The sequence below is a fragment of the Prenolepis imparis genome, unplaced genomic scaffold (assembly GCF_030444845.1).
Source record: "Prenolepis imparis isolate NDT839.2.m4 unplaced genomic scaffold, iyPreImpa1.0 SCAF_9, whole genome shotgun sequence".
Classification (NCBI taxonomy): domain Eukaryota; kingdom Metazoa; phylum Arthropoda; class Insecta; order Hymenoptera; family Formicidae; genus Prenolepis; species Prenolepis imparis.
This window is the reverse complement of record NW_028141167.1, coordinates 8,071,316-8,090,512: the sequence shown is the minus strand read 5'-3', so window position 1 is coordinate 8,090,512 and position 19,197 is coordinate 8,071,316. Positions and strand designations below refer to the sequence as shown.

Below are 19,197 nucleotides of genomic sequence, written 5' to 3'. Positions count from 1 at the left end.
TTTTATGTACATGAGTACACGAGTACATAAAAATACACGGAATAGAACAGAGCAGTTAGGCGAGCGCGTGCAAAGGAGGAATGCTTGAGCGATGCAGTGAGGTGCTTGTGCCCTGTGCATAGGTCATTTCCGGACACGTCTTCTGTAAGCGCGGCATACGCCCGCACACGCATACATATAGCCGACAAATGTCGCCGGAAATCACGCGCGTTTGCCCTCTTTTGGAGGGAATGTTACGTGAGGGAGAGACGCGAGTGGAAAAAAAGAGAAGCGACAATAGTCGCGCAAAATATTTCGTCCTTTTTTCTCTTCATCTCAAATATACGATAATTTCTCGCACAACTCTCTCGTTTAACTTGCTGTTCGACTAATATTTCGCATACTTTGAAATATTAACGCGATATTTGATATTTAATGTGGAAAATTGAGCGCGAAAAACAATCGATTAAACGAATGCGCGAAGCAATTTGATTTGAAAATGCGCGATTTCCGCACAGGCATTGTGTATATATTCTTATTATATATGTATATGTGCACACATGCGCGCGCGTTACATATCACACAGTGAAACATATAATATATATATATAAAAATAGTCCGTCTCAAGAGAGGTCTCATACGATTTCGGAGAAGCTTTTCTGTTAGAATCCAGGGCGAGGTGGGATTGAAAAACTGCGCAGTGCCTTGACAGAGAAACCTAAACAGTACAGCCTTTCCCTTTTTCCTTTTTTTTTTTTTTCGACAATAAAAAATTGCAATTGCCGACCGATATAAAAATAAATGATCAATCAAAAAACCGAAAAAAAAAGAAAAAAAAATTAACAGTTATTCTCTGTAATCTTTCAACGTAAAAAGTAAAATATTCTATCCCCCGTCGAAATATATTTCCCCTCTGTATGATACAAAGCTATCTGTCTCCATTCTAATTTTTTTTTGTATAACCCGCATGGAACACTTGTAATCACGAGCGATCGACAGATCGATATACTACGAGTCTCGTGCGAGAAGCACACGACGTTATTCCGAGGGAGGACGATGCGCAATGCGATAAAGCGAAGACTCGGGGGGCCCGATGTTGTCTCGCGCTAATTAATCCTGTCCAACGTCAAACAACACACCATATAGAGTTTGCTTGATGAACCTAATAGAAACATTATGTAAAGATAAATTCGGCTGTGCGTCAAACGTGCACGCCGGACACGCCGCTGTATATATAAATGGGCTGCAATTAATATAGTTGGACGAAGGGACGGGCAATGGATAGTTAATATACATTGTTCGCCAAAGGGAGAATATTAGCGTGATATCCGTGCGATATCCATAATCGCGGATCGATAGCGCGGAAGTAAATTGCGAAATTGCGGCCGGACAATCCGGCGCGGCGTAAGAAAATTTCGCCAAGTGAAATTTTGGGCAAAATTTTCGTCTAAGAAAATATAGACTTTGCAGATGCATCGTTGATTTAAACTTTCAAAGAGGTATTTTCACAAAAAAACATATGTGCTATGCACATTTTACATACATATTATATCATTGTTATATTGTATAAAAATTGCGTTAATTAAATATATATATCGCGTTAAAAGTATTGTGTAAAAAAATATTATTTCTCTTGGGAGTGACTCGGGTGTTCTTTGAAAGTAAGGCGAATATCGCGCTTTATTTTATGAACACGCGAGCATAGCTACCTCTTCATTTTCGAATATTAATTTCACGAATACTTTGAATTCCGGGTATTCAATATTGCGGGAAATTATGCAGAAACTATTGGCCATGTATTTACTTACCTAAAACGCGCACTTCGACCGAGCGATATGCCGTAAAATTGTGTTTGTTTCTGGCAGTGCATGTGTACGTGCCTTCATCGGCACTGCGTTGCACGGTATCGATAAACAGGGTGCCGTTGGCGACTCTTTGTCTCATATTGGTAGGCAGTTTTACGTCCCCTGATAACAGCATATACGGCGTCGTTACATTTAAACGGGGAGAGCTCTTCTCCATGCATTGGAGAATATTCGAGATATTCGATAATATAATTTGCTTTCTCTATTCCGAGAAGCGCAAATATCTCCCATCTTCGACGTTCTAGTTAACCGTATATACTAATCGCCTATAAGCGAATTTCCAAACACAAATGAAATAAACTTGTCAAGCTTTGCGACGCGTCTCGCAAGTAATTTGTCAATTACATAATTATGAGCGTAAATAAGGATTATCAATCAATGCCGAAGATAGACGAGAGATTTTAATGTTATTTTTCTCCCGCAATGGAAATATTGAATGGCCGAGCGAACGCGAAATTCCCGTTGTACGGTCGAGAGGATTAACAGAAATGACATACACAACGCTTACCTTTCGCCCACACTATCGATTCAATAGGATAACCGGCTACAGGACACTTGATATATAGTTGTTTCCCGGCGACCGCTGAAACGGGCGACATCGGTCTGACGTGTGGCACTCCTGAGATTAGAAAGCAATAAAGGTGGTTATACTACGGGCCACTCGCGAAATAATAGCATAAAGTTATCAGTAATTTTACAGTAAATTTAATTTAATTTTCCCGACTTGGTCAAACACTATAAAGAATACAAAAAGCATATGTAATCCTTAATATATCTCTGTATTTAACGATTCTCTAAAAACTCTAAATTTTTTATTTAGAATAATTTAGGCTTTTCTCGACGTCCGGATACTTTCATAATTCAACGGCATTCTAAAGCAGCATTCAAGCAGTAAGAACTGCTTTCGAAATTGATAGCTATTATAGAATATTTTTATTATGACAAAATATGAATGTACAAATATTGCGTGCAATCGTCATGGAGAATATAGTTCTGACAAAAAGTATAACGAAAAGGACAACGGATGCGGAAGAACCGACCTTTATAGAAAAAAATTGTTTAACTTTATTTCTTCATGAGATATTTTTATTTTATTTCAAAAATAATATTTAAAAAATATATATATTATTTTAGCATTAGAGTTTGCTTTATCATACAGCATACAGCACAAAAGCTTTCAATTTCCGGAGAGCTGAATCTCCAGCTCTCTCTTAATGTAACAAGAGTAGTTTACTTTCACATCTATTGAACGACTTGATCATTTGGAGACGATTTTTCGTCAGCGAAAATGTCGAGGCACCAATAATTTTCGAGTTATAAGCGATTGAAAATAAAGGGTTTTTCACAAACTAAGCCTTGTGGAAATAAAATATTAACAAAATCACATTCTTCAGTTAATTTCAGATAGAGTTTACTTTAATAAAATTTTAATATAAGGCTTAGTTACAAAGATACATGATGACAAAAATTGAGAACATGCAAAAAATGATGACCTCCCTCGACATTTTCGCTGAGGAAAAATCGTCTCCAAATGATCCCAGGAATCTACCCACGTGAGGTGATCCGCGAGTTCCGGGACACCCTGTATATATTATAAAATAAAGATTATGGTACTTGTATATTTCAATTTGCGAAAACACATAAAAAATATTATAACCAGTCAATTCAGAATTATTATTATTTTTATCTGTCAATATACTTTTACACAAGGGGAGATATTATTTTGAATTCATTAATATCGAGAAGCCCTATTTTGCCGGAGCAAAGACGGTGAGACGGACGGCGTACCATAAATTATGGCAACTTTAACAGAGTTGTAGGGAACGGCAGTATAAACGTACCTAATTACGGGAAAACGTATTTGCGACCGCGTTGACGTGACTTTCACGCTGACTCACCGTAAATATTGAGCCTCGCCGAGTGCCTGGCTTCCCCGGCGCGGCTGCCGGCTATGCACTCGTACTCGCCGCCGTCTTCTGACTTCACGGTCGTAATATTAACGTGGGATATTACGTCCCCGTACACGGTCACGTATTGGCCAATCAGGAGCCTGTCGTTTTGTGGAAGCGGAAATCCATCCAGCAGCCAGGAAATTTGCGGCGTGGGATTACCCGCGGCGCTGCATTTCAGGGAAACCGATGGACCGGGCTGCATTGTCTGTTCGATAAACCTGTAGACCAGCTGCGGCGCGATCTCTGTTAACAGACGTTATGGGCGAGATTACGCATACCCCAAAGTTTCCAAATGTTACCTCTGCCCTCCCCCCTTTCATCCCTCTCGCCCCTTTCCCACCGTTGCCGTCCGATTTCCCTCTATATCTACTCCACCGCTGCATTTATTTCCGCCCTTTTTTTCTTTATTATACCCTCTCTCTTGTACGTAGGTACATTCGAATCGATTGTCGAAACGTGAAAGCGGACCATGTGAATTTAAGTTGGTCACCTGACGATATCTCTCTCTCATCGATTCGTGGAGCCATTTAAAAATAATCTAGATAAAAAACTATGTCAATTGTCGTGGCGCAATCATCGATCCGTCAGGTTATTTAAAAAATATCTAAATGAAGAAAAAAATTCGCAATATATAGATGACAATATCTCGTTGACTGAAAGTTTAAAAAAAAAAAAAAAAAAGTAATATCACCTCGAGTGATTAAGTTGTGAAAACAATCAAACAAGAAAATTGTATTGTTAGAGATTATCGCGTGCGAACGAATCGAATAGAAAAAAAAACGAAACTATGCCTGTAATTATTGCATGTAAATATTGAACAAACTATGTCAAATATGTAAACTTTCGTTTTGCCAACTTCTAAAATGGCACGATGATAAATTCGTAAACTTTCGTAACGAGAATATATATATCCGCCAGAAGATAACATCAATTTTGCCGAAAGTTTTCGTATTCATTCGCGGAGAGGATCTCTTTATCACCATCGGCGTTATTGATATCGATATTCATGAATATTTATTGATAAGGACGATATATCTCGCAGGTTTTTTTTAAGGCGACGACGAAAACACGAGGGACGCACAGAGAATGCACAATGAATCCCTACTTATCCTAATTATAATTTTTATCGAGAAACGGGCGGGGAAAAAGTCGCGCGATTTATTCTGTGCGAATTAACTCGATAGTTAAAAGTTGAAAACTCGTCAGTGCAAACATCGGACTCGGAGTTTGCCCGATGTATAATTAAAAGGCTACGCAGCTCCATTAGTAAATTAACAATTAGGTCGACTAATTATTCTGTCCTGCTAAGCCGCACTTTTGGCGAGCGTATGCGAGAAGAAATCTTGGGTCGCGCATTTTTCAACGTCGCAAACTAATACCGCGATGCTTTAAGAGCGACGCAAATATCAATATAGTACATGCTTTTGCGGCAAAAACCTCTCTCGTTGTAAATAAGGTTTAAATAAAATTTCTAGTGGCATTAGAGCACTAACTTGCTCTTCGAAACATCTGCGGGAATCGTCGATGCAAACACAACTAAATATTCTCTCTCCTGTTACGATAACAGAAGAGAGAATATTAATTGTGTTTGCATACAGCGATATATGATTTTAAATATAATGTAATATTATTAATTTATTACATATGTGTGTCAAATGAAATTTTGCAAATAATGTATTTCTATTGTATATGACTGCGTATAGAAATTTTTTATATTCGCGTTACAATTTCGCGTCTGAAATAATTCAATGCTAAAAATGTCAAAAAAAAATGACACATTGTTCACTCCATCCCTCTCCCCTCGACAGCCGTAACTATAAAGGTTAATATAATTCGTTCGCGCTCTAACTAATATTAATTGGCGCTGTGCCGTTGTGTGCGCACTGTTTTCTCGAAATTTCAGGAAACAACTCGCCGACACCGCATAGCGAGTGGAAACTGAGTCACACTTGTTTGTGCAAAAGTTTCTCGCTAAAACGCAACAGAATCGTATTTTAGAATATATATGTATAAAATTCGTTATACACGAAATGCCGAAACACGTTTTGGAGAAATGACAAGCGATAAAGCGTAATTTGTATGAGCGATATATCTTTCCGCACGTGAACCTGAACCCACGGCGTTTTCTCCCGCGTGCATATCTGCAGCAAAGCAAATCTCGGAATGGGAGAATTACATTAAAATAATCATGACGCAAGATATCGCGTTTGTATATAATTCCAACCGGAGGAACCGCGCCGGGGTGAATTTTCGCGAACTCGTCGACGTGTGCCGCCGACATCCGAGCTTTCATTCCTTGACGTGTACCTATGACGTAGACATAAATAGACGTAGTCGCGTAGCGTCCCGAAACCGAGCGCGGCCAGCATGCAAAGCATCGGCAAAACCGCAGAAATCTCGTTAGCGTATGCAAATCCGACGAGTGATAGTAGTAGTAGTAGTAGTAGTAGTAGTAGTAGTAGTAGTAGTAGTAGTAGTAGTAGTAGTAGTAGTAGTAGAGAGTACTAACTATCCTATCGTGCTGCGGGCGATCTCCCTTGCCTAATGTACACCTCTATGCCCTGCAGCTTAGAAATCATGGAGAGGCGGGAAGAATCCTAATGATAAGGTAATAGGCAACCCGGCCCCAAACTTGGACTACGACGTAAATTACTAATTTTCTATCCGTCGTCGCGTAACCGGGGCGACGGCTTCATCACCGGATATGAATAGCGATATTACGCGACATTGTTGACGTAACGCAGACGTCGGGTGCGTAATTATGTCGGGGGATGCAATTACCCCTGTGGCATTTTTCTATCGTATTGGAAGTTTACGCAAATATGCGTTACGTTACATTATTTTTGACAACACAGATTGTAGTACTCTTTTTTTTTAAATTAAATGTTTTATTAAATTTTCATTAATATATTTTTATTATGAAAATTTAATAAAACCCATTTAATTAACTAAACTATTGTAATTAATTTATTAAACTAATTAATAAATTAGATTTTTCGTCAAACGCTACAAAAAGACCAAATTATTTAAGAGCCGGGAAAAATTGAGTTAAAAATAAGTGAGAGGGAAGAAAATAATAAGTAATTTAACTCGTAATCTCTCTTTCTCTCCCCTCTCTTTTTCTCTCTTTAAACTGGGATCATGATGAAAAAAGAAGCAAGCTGTACACGATTTCTTGTTTCTGACGCACCTCGAGAATGGCATCCAAGTGGAAGCCATAAGCGATTTTGAAAGAAAATTTAAAGTTTCAAAGGTCATAAAAGTTACCAAATGCCGGGGCTATATAAAGGTTAATGGCAGCGAAAGCTCGTACGAACTTCCAGAAATGTACAAATCGCTCGCAAGAACGGGCACGAAACTCAGCACGTTCTCTTGCCAGCAGCAATATTCTCGAGAGAAGGAAGTGATATAAAATAAAATAGAGACTGACTGAGAGAACCAACATGGAAATTACATCTCGGAATCTAATTAAAAAATAATATATTTTGCGATTCGAAAAAAAAAAAATCGTATATATGCGTTTAATATTAATAGCCTTTACGCGACGACCTCTATAATGATAATAATTAATAGCGTAATCTAGATTTTTCTAATAATAAAAGCGTCCAATATATGTGAACACCGAGGCGCTGCGCCAAAAATGTAAGCTCTCTTATTTTTCGGGAAAAATTTCACGAGAGGCGAACTGGTCTCTCTCTCTCTCTCTCTTTTTTTTTTTTTTTTTTTTTTTACATGAAACACCGCGCTCTCTAAGTTACTAAACGTGTTCCGCGTGTGTCATATGTTACCCATGTGGTTCATCCAATAGTTGGCCGCGACGTTATCCGTGTGTGTGAAACGTATATCGTAAATCGCTTTTATTATATTCCGGGGCAAATTCGCGAGTCGTGCGGTTGTCCATCGGACATTGATGCGCGACGGTGGAGGTCTCGTACGAGGTTTGGCGCACGGGAGAGAGCAAACGAGGCCATTTTCGTACAAAAATGGCACGTATCCCGCGGCGAAACGATGGAAAATACGTTACGAGGGAACGCTGCGCAAACAGGCAAACCTCCCCTCTGACCCAACCCCCGATCACCCAACGCACATGTACCGGGGTTTCCGTGGCCGTTAACCAACATTTTCAAACCACGGACAAACCAAGTTTCTGATCAAGTTCGCCAAACCCATCGCTCACTCCAACTCTTTATTACGTAATAAAAAAAAAGCGCAACCGACCGTAAGATATATCTTTGATCGCCCTTTAAACAACATTCTAAAGCTACAGTTGCTTTCAACGACGATCGTAATTCATCGTTAAACTTTCTCTCGATTACAGCTTTGCAGTTATATATAATTCTGAAGAAAAGAAAAAATAAGAATCACGAAGATCTATGCACATATATTTTGACTGGATCAAGTAGCTTTGGAAACAATTGTTAGAAAGGAGGAGAAAGAGAGAGAGAGAGAGAAGATAATGCGATTGGTGTACAATTGCGCCATCGCCGTGAACGAAATTCGGCCAGAGTTAATCGAAACCGAGACCGCGATTATCGTTTCTCCGCAAATGGGAGCACGCTCCGCAAAGCACAATCGGAAGAGCGATGGGGGGCACTTTCCAACAAAAATGGCACGTATAGCCTGCGGGAAAGTCGTGTGCTGCTGCCTCATGATGGAAAATGCGTTACGACGGAATGGCACGCGAACCGTGGAATGGACCGTACACGATGGAAGAGTTGCGGGCATTAAGCAACGGTAAGCCGGCGGAACCGCTCTCTCGTTTAGCAACAACGGCGTAACAACTTTTCGAATCGACAAATATTTATGGCACTATACGCTGCGCGTAAATACTTCCTGTAATTAAGCGACAGATTAACTACGGGAAGAGAGCCTCTCGTCTTCGTAATAATACTGATATAATTCAATCTGAGGATAATTGTCGAGCAATTAAAAATCTCTCATCCATTCTGATGGTATCTATTCTGTAATTTATTATATTGTAAAATGTTGCAACTATATAAGATATAATTTAATCTTCAAGAAAAAAATTGTCAATAGTTTAATTGTACTTGGTCCGACATAAGAGATCGAGATCTCTTTGCTATAACAGATATTCTGAGAGATTTTCGAGCTTACAAGACGAGTGGTCGTAATCGGCCAAGTCGCGAGAAGGCGGATATCGCGATATACACTAATATCGGGAATGCGAAGCGGAGAATTTCTTACCTCCTAAGCGAAGTTCTGCAATTCCTTGGGCCATTTCGTACTCGTTCCGCACGAAGCATTGGTACATGCCGCGGTCCTCTCTTGCAACCGACGTCACGGAAATACGCTCGCTGGAGACGGTCCTTACGCGGGCGCCCGTCCTCAATGGCTGACCGTCCTTCAACCAATAGAGAGCCGCCTGCGGAAATCCACTTGCGGTGCACGTCTGCAAAGGAGTTTAGACGGAAGGAACTGATGAGAATCAAGAAAAGAGGCTGACGCGCGCGCACGCGGGCGTAAAAGCGAGAGAGTTGTATAAGTCCCTCTTCTTCTCGAGGGAGAAAAATCAGATCTATATATTCGTGAAAATGTGTACTCGGATTCGCGCATTCGTACCACGACTGGCATTAATTTCCGGCACGTAGAGATTCATTTCCCGCGTCATCGACAGCGCTTTATCGTATTTATAGACGAGTGAAAACGCCACGGTAAATATTCATAATCGAAGTGCTCGATATATTGTAGACGGAGAAACCATCTATCGGAGAACACCGCTTTCGCATTATTAAGATGCATCGAGTTCTTTCTCTCTCTCGAAAGACTCCACGATATTTATAATATCGATTTTCTCGTTATCGCGCGCGCGCGCGTTTTACGAATTCAGAATTAGAGATCTTAATTTATCCTCTCTTCTTAACTTTTCCTCGCGAGATCGCGAATTACTTTACAGAAACCTTTCACACTCGCGATTTTTCTCCTCACGTACGTTTTATCATCGAATGAATTGGTGTCGACGACAATCAATTACCAGATAGGCGGATTTCCCCAGATCGACGGTCTGTATCGCCGGTTGTACGTGAACGCTGAGCGGCGCAGACACCGTTAATCTGATCTCCAAAGTCTCACTGCCTTCGGAATTGCTGGCGGTGCACATGTACGAGCCGACGTCGTTCTCCTCGATACTCTGGATGATCAAGGAACCGTCGCGCATCACGTAATGCCCCGACGACTCCTCGATCGGCTCCTCCCTCTGATTCCGGTTGTAGTACCATCTATAAAAACCAAATAAAAGAAAAAAAGGAAAAATATATGCACACACGGAAACAATTTGTGCGTGTTTAACACGCGATTTCCGAAATGAAGGCCGTCATTTTATCGGGCCGTCTCGTCCGAGCGAGAGCAGACACGTAAGCAGACATTCGAAAACTCGCCGCATTGTTTCTCCCTGGCTCGCGACGCGTCTCGGCAATGTGTATGCAAATTAGCATTTCCCGCGCTTCGTCAAAGCTCCCCGCGACGATGTTACTATTATTATTATTATTATCTCGAGTTACCTAACCGGCAGCGAGAGAGATCTCGGAAACGTTACGTTTGCGCACACGTCTGTCCGAAACTGCGTATCTCTCCACTGCACACGCTTACCACAAAATAACTATTGTTTCATCGGAAGAGCCGAATGCATTTTCTCCCCCTCCCTCATTTCGTACATTATTGTATGGCCACATATGCTGTATATAATGCACTTTCTCTCTCTCATTTCTACTTGTCGCGTATATTTAGCACCAGCCAGGAGATACCGGGGCAACGCTTGCAAAACGTTCACTTTTAAAGGGCATGCATTTTAACGATATTCGTCGCGCGATAATTCACATGGTCGCGCGACAAAAATATCATTAAAATGTATGTTTATGAATTACCGATCTACACGGATTTAAATAACTTTATCGCAAATTACTTTCAACCTAGGAGAGAAAATTCGTAAATTTCGGAGCTAAAAAACAAACGCTGTTTATTACTAATATACTATAGAAGCAGTAGTTATCGCGGATCGATTTTTCGCGAATTTCATGAAACGAGATCGCGCATAACTTTCCCAGCTTTCGGCCGTCCGTCTTAATTGAAAATTCAAACGGCGTTCGCGGTTGTCTCGATTTAAGCCGGCCTCGGCGGAGAGGATAATCCGATCGATCTTTGGCGAGCACGCGCGACCTTTGACCTTATCGATGACCACAACGACGCGAAATGCACGCCGACAACGGCGCAAGAATGTCCATCAATCTAAGCTAATTTCCATTCATCTTTTACAACCATCAATTCATGGTGTTAAGCGGAGAGATGTAGCCTCGTTTTAGCATCATCGCGTTATTTCATGCATTATTATCGAGCTTAAGAAATTGTAGAAAAAATTGCACGATTGTAGAAAGAAGTCAATCAGGTGTGAATCGACAGCAATGTTTGATATCATCTTATCAATTCTCCGTCGATATCACATGCTGCAATGTCGGCTTGCCGCGACAAGCGAAGTTCACTAATGAAAATTTCAAGCTGCCGCTATTCCTGCTCGCTTTCAGACAGCCCCCCGTCCGCGTTTTTAACGAACTCGCATATGTATTTCTGCGCAGCCGGATTGACATGAATTTTTAATATAACGCGAATTTCAAACACACGTATATAACTCTCCACGATCTAATTAAATGAGATTAGTTTTGTAAAAATGCGCCATTTTTTAAAAATAATACAGAGCGATTTATTTTTAAATATCATCAGCGCGTAGAGCGCTGATTATTTAAATTCGAGATATTTTAATGCCCTAATGTTATAGATGCTTCAATTAAATTGGAGCAAAATCATTTCTATCAAGGAAGATCGATTGAAAACATATTAAAAATAAATGTTCTTTCCGCGTTTAATAATAGAGAAGTTAAGATACGTTTATTCTTGAACATTGTACCTTCGGTCAAAATCGAGCGACACATATATAAAATTAATTGGCGAGATCTCTTTTAATGTTCTGGTTAAATTAAAAAAACGTTGGTCAATATACAGACCGAATAGTGCTATCTAAATACTGTCGATACTTGAATCGATTCCAATTTGAAATCCCTTATCGTCCTACGGGAAGTTTATCGAAACCGAATGGAGCCAGTTCATCTTTTCGCGATTGCTCGTAACGCACCATTAGCTTCAACAACGTCCCTCTCCTAGTTCTCTCTCTCTCTCTCTCTCTCTCTCTCTCTCTCTCTCTCTCTCTCTGTTATTTGTTATTGCGACGATCGGCCTCACGTGGCTTAGAAATCTGCTAAAGCATAGTGGTCCGGGATCTCGCTTACTCCGCATCTGGGAGTAGATGTGAAAGGACGACGACGATGACGACGACGACGAGGAGAAGGCCAAAGAGAGCCGGAGCGAAGGATGGCGACCGCGTCTCGGCAGAGCGACAGAAGTGGAGCCATAGGGATGAGGAGTATACCTATAGATAATCGAATTTACGGAGGGAAATTGGCGAGGGAAGGAGATGGGATACGGGGATGCTCGAGTGCGAGGGAACCCGGAAAGATGGAAGCCTCTGCGCCGCGGCAAACCCTCAAACTCTCTCTCTAGCTAGCTGTATCCTCTCTCTCCATCTTTTTCTCTCTTGCCATCGCTCCACCATCTTCCCTGTCTTCGTCTTCTATCCTCTCTGCCCATCATCTGTTCTCTCTTCTTCTCTCTTCCTCTTTCCCCCTTTCCATTCTCTTATCCCTATCTCCAGATTCTCTGGCCTCTCCTCTGCTCTCTTCCGTCGACTAAATCAACTCGCGGAAGAGATAGCTAGGAGAAGAGGATGAGGAGAAGGGAGTCGGCGCAGAAGAAGAGGGCCATTGGAGAAGGACGACAGGACGAGAGAGAGAGAGAGAGAGAGAGAGGGAGAGAGACGATACGAGCGGTTGATGAACACAAGCATGGAATACTCAGTGACGTCGACGTATACGTAAATGCGGAATATTTGATGGGCTGTCAGAAGCAGTCTCTGTAATCAGCGGTCGGTTTGTTTGCGCTACCCATACAGCTCTCCCGACGTCTATATATCTCCGGACTATCTTCGTTCATCCCCCTGTTACCCGCGTCGCACGCGTGCTACGCGCATAGAGCCGCCAATTGACACACACATACGCACGCACGCATATACACGCGTGTACGAGAGAGCCGCATCGCTCTATCCGCATCGATTCTACAAATTTTACGTGCGTGCGATCAAAGTTCCGTCGATATGTTCTGCCGGCGACGTTTGAAATTTTCATTTTACATTATAGGGCGAATGAGAAAGAAGAAAGAGAGAGAGAGGAAAAAATCTTCATCAAACTCGTACGAGAATAGAATAAAACAGGGAGAGCATCAGCATCGCGATGCGAGATTCTTGATCGATCGCGAGATCCCTCTCGCTCGTTCATCGCCCGTTGATCCGTAACTATTTAAGTGTATCTCGCCGCAGCGTGCGACACTGCAACGTGTGTTTCCGCTCGACGCAAGTTTGATTACCGCGCGATCCTCTATACGGTGCTCGCGGCATCAATGATGGAACCAAACTAGTTGCTAATCGCGTAATCCGCTGTAATAACACACTTCCCCTCCCACGCAACAAGTTCCGAGAACCACTCGTCGCTTTTCTCTTCCCAGCAGCATCAGCGCGTTGTATCGACGTGAAACGAGGGTCGAGGATCCTCTCTCCGTGTCGCTTCGTTATATATCCCCCGCGATATCTCATCTATCTCTCGTACGCTCTTCGCGAATATAAATACATCCGGAAGAGAGAGAGAAAAGATCCTTCGAGGGAGGAATCGGCCAGGTTAACGTGCAATATTTAATACGTGCGGAGGAGGAAGAAGTTTCTTCGTGTTCGTGTGCTCTCTGTTTTTCCTCGTTTGGTTTATCTTTCTCTCTAGTTTCGAGTCTCTCCTCTCTAAGTCCGCGTGTCAATGAACTTTCGAGGCGTCCTCGCGAGGAACTCATATCGCGCGGAATATTCCGGCCGGATCTATGTTTAAAATTAGCATTAATATAAGGAAAATAGAGAGACACGGCATACAGCCATCTAGTATAGCTAGAATGAGTCTCGTCCACATGTTCCTCTGTTTGCACAAAGATTCCAATTTCCTCGTCACGACTGTTGGCCGCAGTTTCATTCAACTCGAACACAAACCGCTATTAAATCGCGCACGCATTTGATTTCGCGACGAATGCGTGCGTTATTATTTTAGATGATGAGTTTTATTCTTATATCTTTCGTGCGCTAAACACAATATATATTTCTAAAATAAAATTAAAGCAAAAAACGTATATATTATATAAATTTCCATGCGAGATTATGACATATTTCCCACTTTTAGTTTCTCCTCTGCAAAATAGTGTTAACAAGAGAGAAATTCGTTACAGAAATATATAAATTATGGTATAAAGAGAACGATTTTCTCCTCTCAGTATGGTAAAAAAAGTCAATCAAAAAGAGTACATACATATAATCGCGTATATTCTTTTATAACGCGAAATTTAACTCCCTCTTGTTCGTTTATACACTTTATACTCCCGTGTAAAATCGGAAACGGAATTGAAATGATCCGGTCAGTGTGTTTCGCAAGTCCTAATATTGGATCGTCAATATTTATCGCGTGCGTCGCGGTCAGTCTGTATTATTAACTGCTCTGCTCTCGCATTGAACCGTCGTGGTGTATAAACGAAATTCGTGATCGCGATACGCGATTTTCGCATATAGTCGCGAAACCACGACGCGAAAAGCGAAAATGTCTTGTTAATCTTTCGCATCGCCTTTAATTTACTCGCATTCACTGCATTCCATAACGTTTTGCATGCAGATTATACTTGACAACATCGTATGGCGGAAAGTAAACGCCTCTGCTTACCATTTAATTGCGTATCTGAGTTACCCTGCGTTACCCAGGACAGAAATAAGGGTAGAGAAACGAGATATAAGTACGCGAGAGAGTATATACGACGAGAAAAATACGTTTAAATTCCAATTACGGGCGTTTTATATGAAATTACAAAATTGATATAATATCATGGCTACGAAATAACTAATTAGATTAACTTCTGCTACGGAAATGTGTGTATGTGCGTACACACACAAAATACGCAAGAGATCGTCACTGTTCCAATATGCTTTGTTAATAATTAAATTGTTAAATTAATTAATCGTTATGTTAATATATAAATTATGAATTATTAAATTTAAAATATATTTAACAAAATTAAATATAGCTTAATTAATCTCTCCATGATATATAATATTAACAAATCTATAACGAATCAATAACAATCTGTAATATATTAATAAATACGAGTGCAAGTTGAAAATATTAGGAAAAACTTACCTGTTAATCGGGGTAGGATTAGCGTGGGCCACGCAAGGGATGACGACGGTATCCTTCAGACGGGCCGACATGTACACTAGCTTCTCGTTGATTATAGGCGGCATGGAGCCCCGAATTTCTGCAAAATAGAAACACACGGGAAAGGCGCGTAAATTCAATTATAGCGTAAAATCGGGGATTAAATCGCGGAACGTTGCTCGGCTTCCACCACTCCGTCGTTCGGGAATCGATTCCTGGGGGCTAGTCCCTCCGCCGCACGATACGGGGAAAATATGTTCATAAATCGTTACTATGTCTAACGGGAGAAAAGAAAAGCGCGCGACTCCTAAGCCGGGTAGGGGGATTGGAGAAAACGGACGGAAGAAGGGAAAGAAAAACACAGGACTTTATACGCACGCATTTGCAGGGCGCGACGTTTAATGGGGAGTTATGGTCGCGAGATAACGCCACGTCTTACGACACGGCGCACACTGCGGAAGCGGAACCGCGTTAGATAACGACGATATATCTCTCCGTGCGCTTTGGCGAGAATTTGAAATTACGTCATACGCTATCAAAACTGTCGGCGAAATTATGTTCCGCTCGAACGGCAACGTCCGGTAACCTTCCTCTTCCGGCGACGCAAGACTCCGCATTAGCATAATTTCGCGATATACCTTTTATTTCAAAACCGAGTCAATGTACCGAGACAAATTAAAGCGCATAATTTTGGAAAGAAATTTACATGCGCGGAATCGCATAATAATATACCGCAACTTAACGAAATAAAAATTAAATTGTGTGTATTCTCGTTTAATTGAGTTTGCATGGCGTGCAGTTATAATATTCTTCTTCGCTAGAATCGCCGCCGGAACTGCAACCGTTACATAAATCGTCGGACGTTCCTAATTTGCGCCCAACATACTTTCGCACGGTTAATTCTGCCGTCGCTCGAAAATTCAAATTTTCTCACGCGCGGGATGAATTTATAATTAAACAGATCTATATCCGGAAAGAGCGAAAGAGAGAGTTACGCGCTCGCGCGCGCATATTTGTCAGCAAGAGTGAAGACGCGCCGTTAATTACGTATCACCACGCGGCCGCGCGCGATTATTCCATTTGTCCAATTACGAATGTAGGCATTTTTATTTTCGCGTCTCGCGCAAACTGTTAAAATCGCGCCACTCAATCTGCCCGGCGCATACCTGCGGTAGAAACGCAGCGGTAGAGTTTATTGATTCGTCCATAGATACTCAAGTGCCCTCCTCTCTTCGGCACGTGTGTTATTTCGCGATCAAATGATGTGTGGACAGCGACGCATACGTGCTGTTACATTTAACGGGGAATTAATGCGCTGGATTACAGCGGGATACGAATACTCGCGCGCTTATACATATCTCTCGCACGTCACGACAAAAATATTTATCGTTTACGTGAGATATACGTTTATATACGTCATACGCATAGCCGTGTATATACACCCTGTCGTTTGATTTCACGATATGATTAAATTTAATAGCGAACGTTAATACAACATACTGCGCGTCAGTGTTAATTAATTAATATTATATATACGTATATAATTTCTGGTATAAAGTACGTTCTTTCCGAATTACGAGTCTCGATTCGCCCAGAAAAAATTCACAAGGAAAAATGTCACGATCCATAGTCTAGGTGATCTCTGAAACAAGTGGGGATGAGAGCAGAGAGAAATAAATAGAAATAAATATAATATGTAAATTCTACTGTCATCGATTATATGGCATTTCCGAAATTTCGAATTTCAAATCTGAAATCTGACGATCCCTCTACAGAAGAGCGTATACGCCAATAAAATTCAAGCATCGAAATCCGCAATAAATCAAACAGGCATAACGTAACGTCCACTCCATGGCGTTCATATAGCACCGCGAATCGTACACCACCGTCGAAATTGTTTTACGTGATCGCGCCCTCGATATAAACTCACCCCGCGATCTGATATCTTTCCGCATATGAGGTACAATGGACGTTAACTTTACTCCAGTTTTAAATTCGGCTGGTCCAGCCCTCCCCTTCCTATACTGGGATTTATATACGCGGTGGATAATGTGCCGAAAAGTTTCCTCGTTACTCCGTAAAACTACTGTACATCGAGGTTTTGGTTAATTTAGAAGGATATGCGCCGGTTTTCCGGACACGGGGGATGAAGGAGAGAGATAGAAGAGAGGGAGAAAAGGGGAACGCGCGCGCGAACCGAAATATGCAAACGATCAAATTTTCTCCCTCCACCCCCCCTTCCCAAACTTCATTATTAAGTTATTAACTACCTAAGTGCGCTTAGCATAAATTTCTATCTTACGAGTGGAAGGAGTCCCTATGCGTGGCAGAGGGCAATGGGCGGGGCCCAGTGTAACAGCTTTATTACGAGTGCACGAGCGAACGCGTACGTTTCTGGAAAATTGAAACCCGTGAATTTTTCAACGTCCGCCGAGATATTCTTGCCCTGGCACGTCGGATCGGTTTTTCTTGCCTGATTATGCGGCGGCACACAAACGGTGATCTCCCTCTCTCTCCCCCTCATGCCTCATCCCTCTTCCCTCATCCCCCTCGCAAGATACCTCAAGAATAATGTCGAGATTCGTATAATAAAACGCCAGCTCGATTATCATTATCGTTATCAATTATATGTTGTAATTTTGAAAGAATCGTTTTATTATTATTATTATTATTATTATTATTATATTATTTTATTGACGGAATTATTAACATGACGCGCGACGATTATTATTACGATTCACAAATTATTGGCTTCGTTATAGAAAATCGAAGGAATCTCTCACAGCTGTCGAAGAAATGAAAGTGATTAAACTTGAAACTTTTTAAATCAATCGCTCTCACTTCTATCGTTCGCGTGTTCGCTTGCTCGCGCAACTCGCTTTAGACAAATATTTATCCTGTTTGCGTGTACATACATACCGCCGCCAGGCTTTCAGCGAATATCGTTTATTCGGCAACCTGTCAAATGATACGCGAGGTAATTAACCTACGATCGAATAACGGCGATAATTAATTGACGTTCGTTGGAAATATTTGTGTGATTAGGAATATACTAAAGCAGCGCGCCCGGTTATGGATACCAAACATCGTAGTACTTGGTCGAATCGTGTCATATTGTCGAACTAATTTCCAAATGGGGACCTCTTTCAACAACACGAGTTTATTTAATATCGATATTATGAAGCTCGCCAAAATTCACAATAATGATATTAATTAATTGGTATTATATTCTCTGTGTATACAGAGACATTTGCATTACAAAACGATTTTACCAATCCATTATGAAGAATTTTATTTCAAAAATATACGTGTGAAAAGTAAGGGACAAGTATGAAATCACGATGACTACGTGTGTTCGCTTGGAATCTACAAGAAACTTTAAATAAGTCTCGCACGTCCCCCGAAATTCGCGATATCACGAGAGATTCTCCCAGTTTGAAAGTTTGCAAACTCTCTCTCTCTCTCTCTCTCGGAGTTTTGAAAATTTAGAACATTGTCTATGGGGAGTAGGGTGAAAAAAGAGGGAGAAGAAAGTCGGCGAGAGAAGATTTTACAATGAGGATACTCCGCTAAAGGAGCGCGCGATCAATATTTCATTACAAACACTATTTCTATATTTACTTTCCGCGTGGCATACATTAAACGTCAATTTTAATCGCGCACATTAAACAATAACGGATGGACAATGTATTTTTTTATAACAACTTCGAAAGACTACCACGTTATATCGGACGCATAAAAATAATAACTAAAAAATAATAACTAAAAAATAATACACTAAATAAATAACAGACGATGTGTATTTATAACAACTTTGAAAGACTACGACGTTATGCGACTACGATCGATCATTATCTCGCGATAGGACTCTATTCAAGAAATGAAAGGTAAACGCGCCTGTCTTTCCTTTGGCGTTCGTGCGGATATATACGATTAGAGTTCCACTTAATTTCGAACGCGATATGATATCCTAAGAGAGGAGAGAAAGGCCATTACTTTCAGACCACTTGGGATAACTTCCTCCGTTCTTCCAGTCCTCTTTTCGCGCGT

General features: G+C 41.2%; 1 protein-coding gene across 1 annotated transcript in view; it reads right to left on the bottom strand.

The window, feature by feature from the left end:
- LOC145940955 (cell adhesion molecule Dscam2) overlaps nucleotides 1–19,197 on the bottom strand; it is an 81,991-nt gene that overhangs the window by 32,032 nt on the left and 30,762 nt on the right. Inside the window, exons 5-10 of the mRNA XM_083046639.1 lie at nucleotides 15,130–15,247; nucleotides 9,789–10,032; nucleotides 9,002–9,206; nucleotides 3,743–4,039; nucleotides 2,353–2,463; nucleotides 1,788–1,946 (exon numbers count right to left, since the gene is read on the bottom strand). Of these exons, the coding sequence (XP_082902765.1) occupies nucleotides 1,788–1,946; nucleotides 2,353–2,463; nucleotides 3,743–4,039; nucleotides 9,002–9,206; nucleotides 9,789–10,032; nucleotides 15,130–15,247 (1,134 nt within the window). The remainder of the gene's footprint in view (nucleotides 1–1,787; nucleotides 1,947–2,352; nucleotides 2,464–3,742; nucleotides 4,040–9,001; nucleotides 9,207–9,788; nucleotides 10,033–15,129; nucleotides 15,248–19,197) is intronic.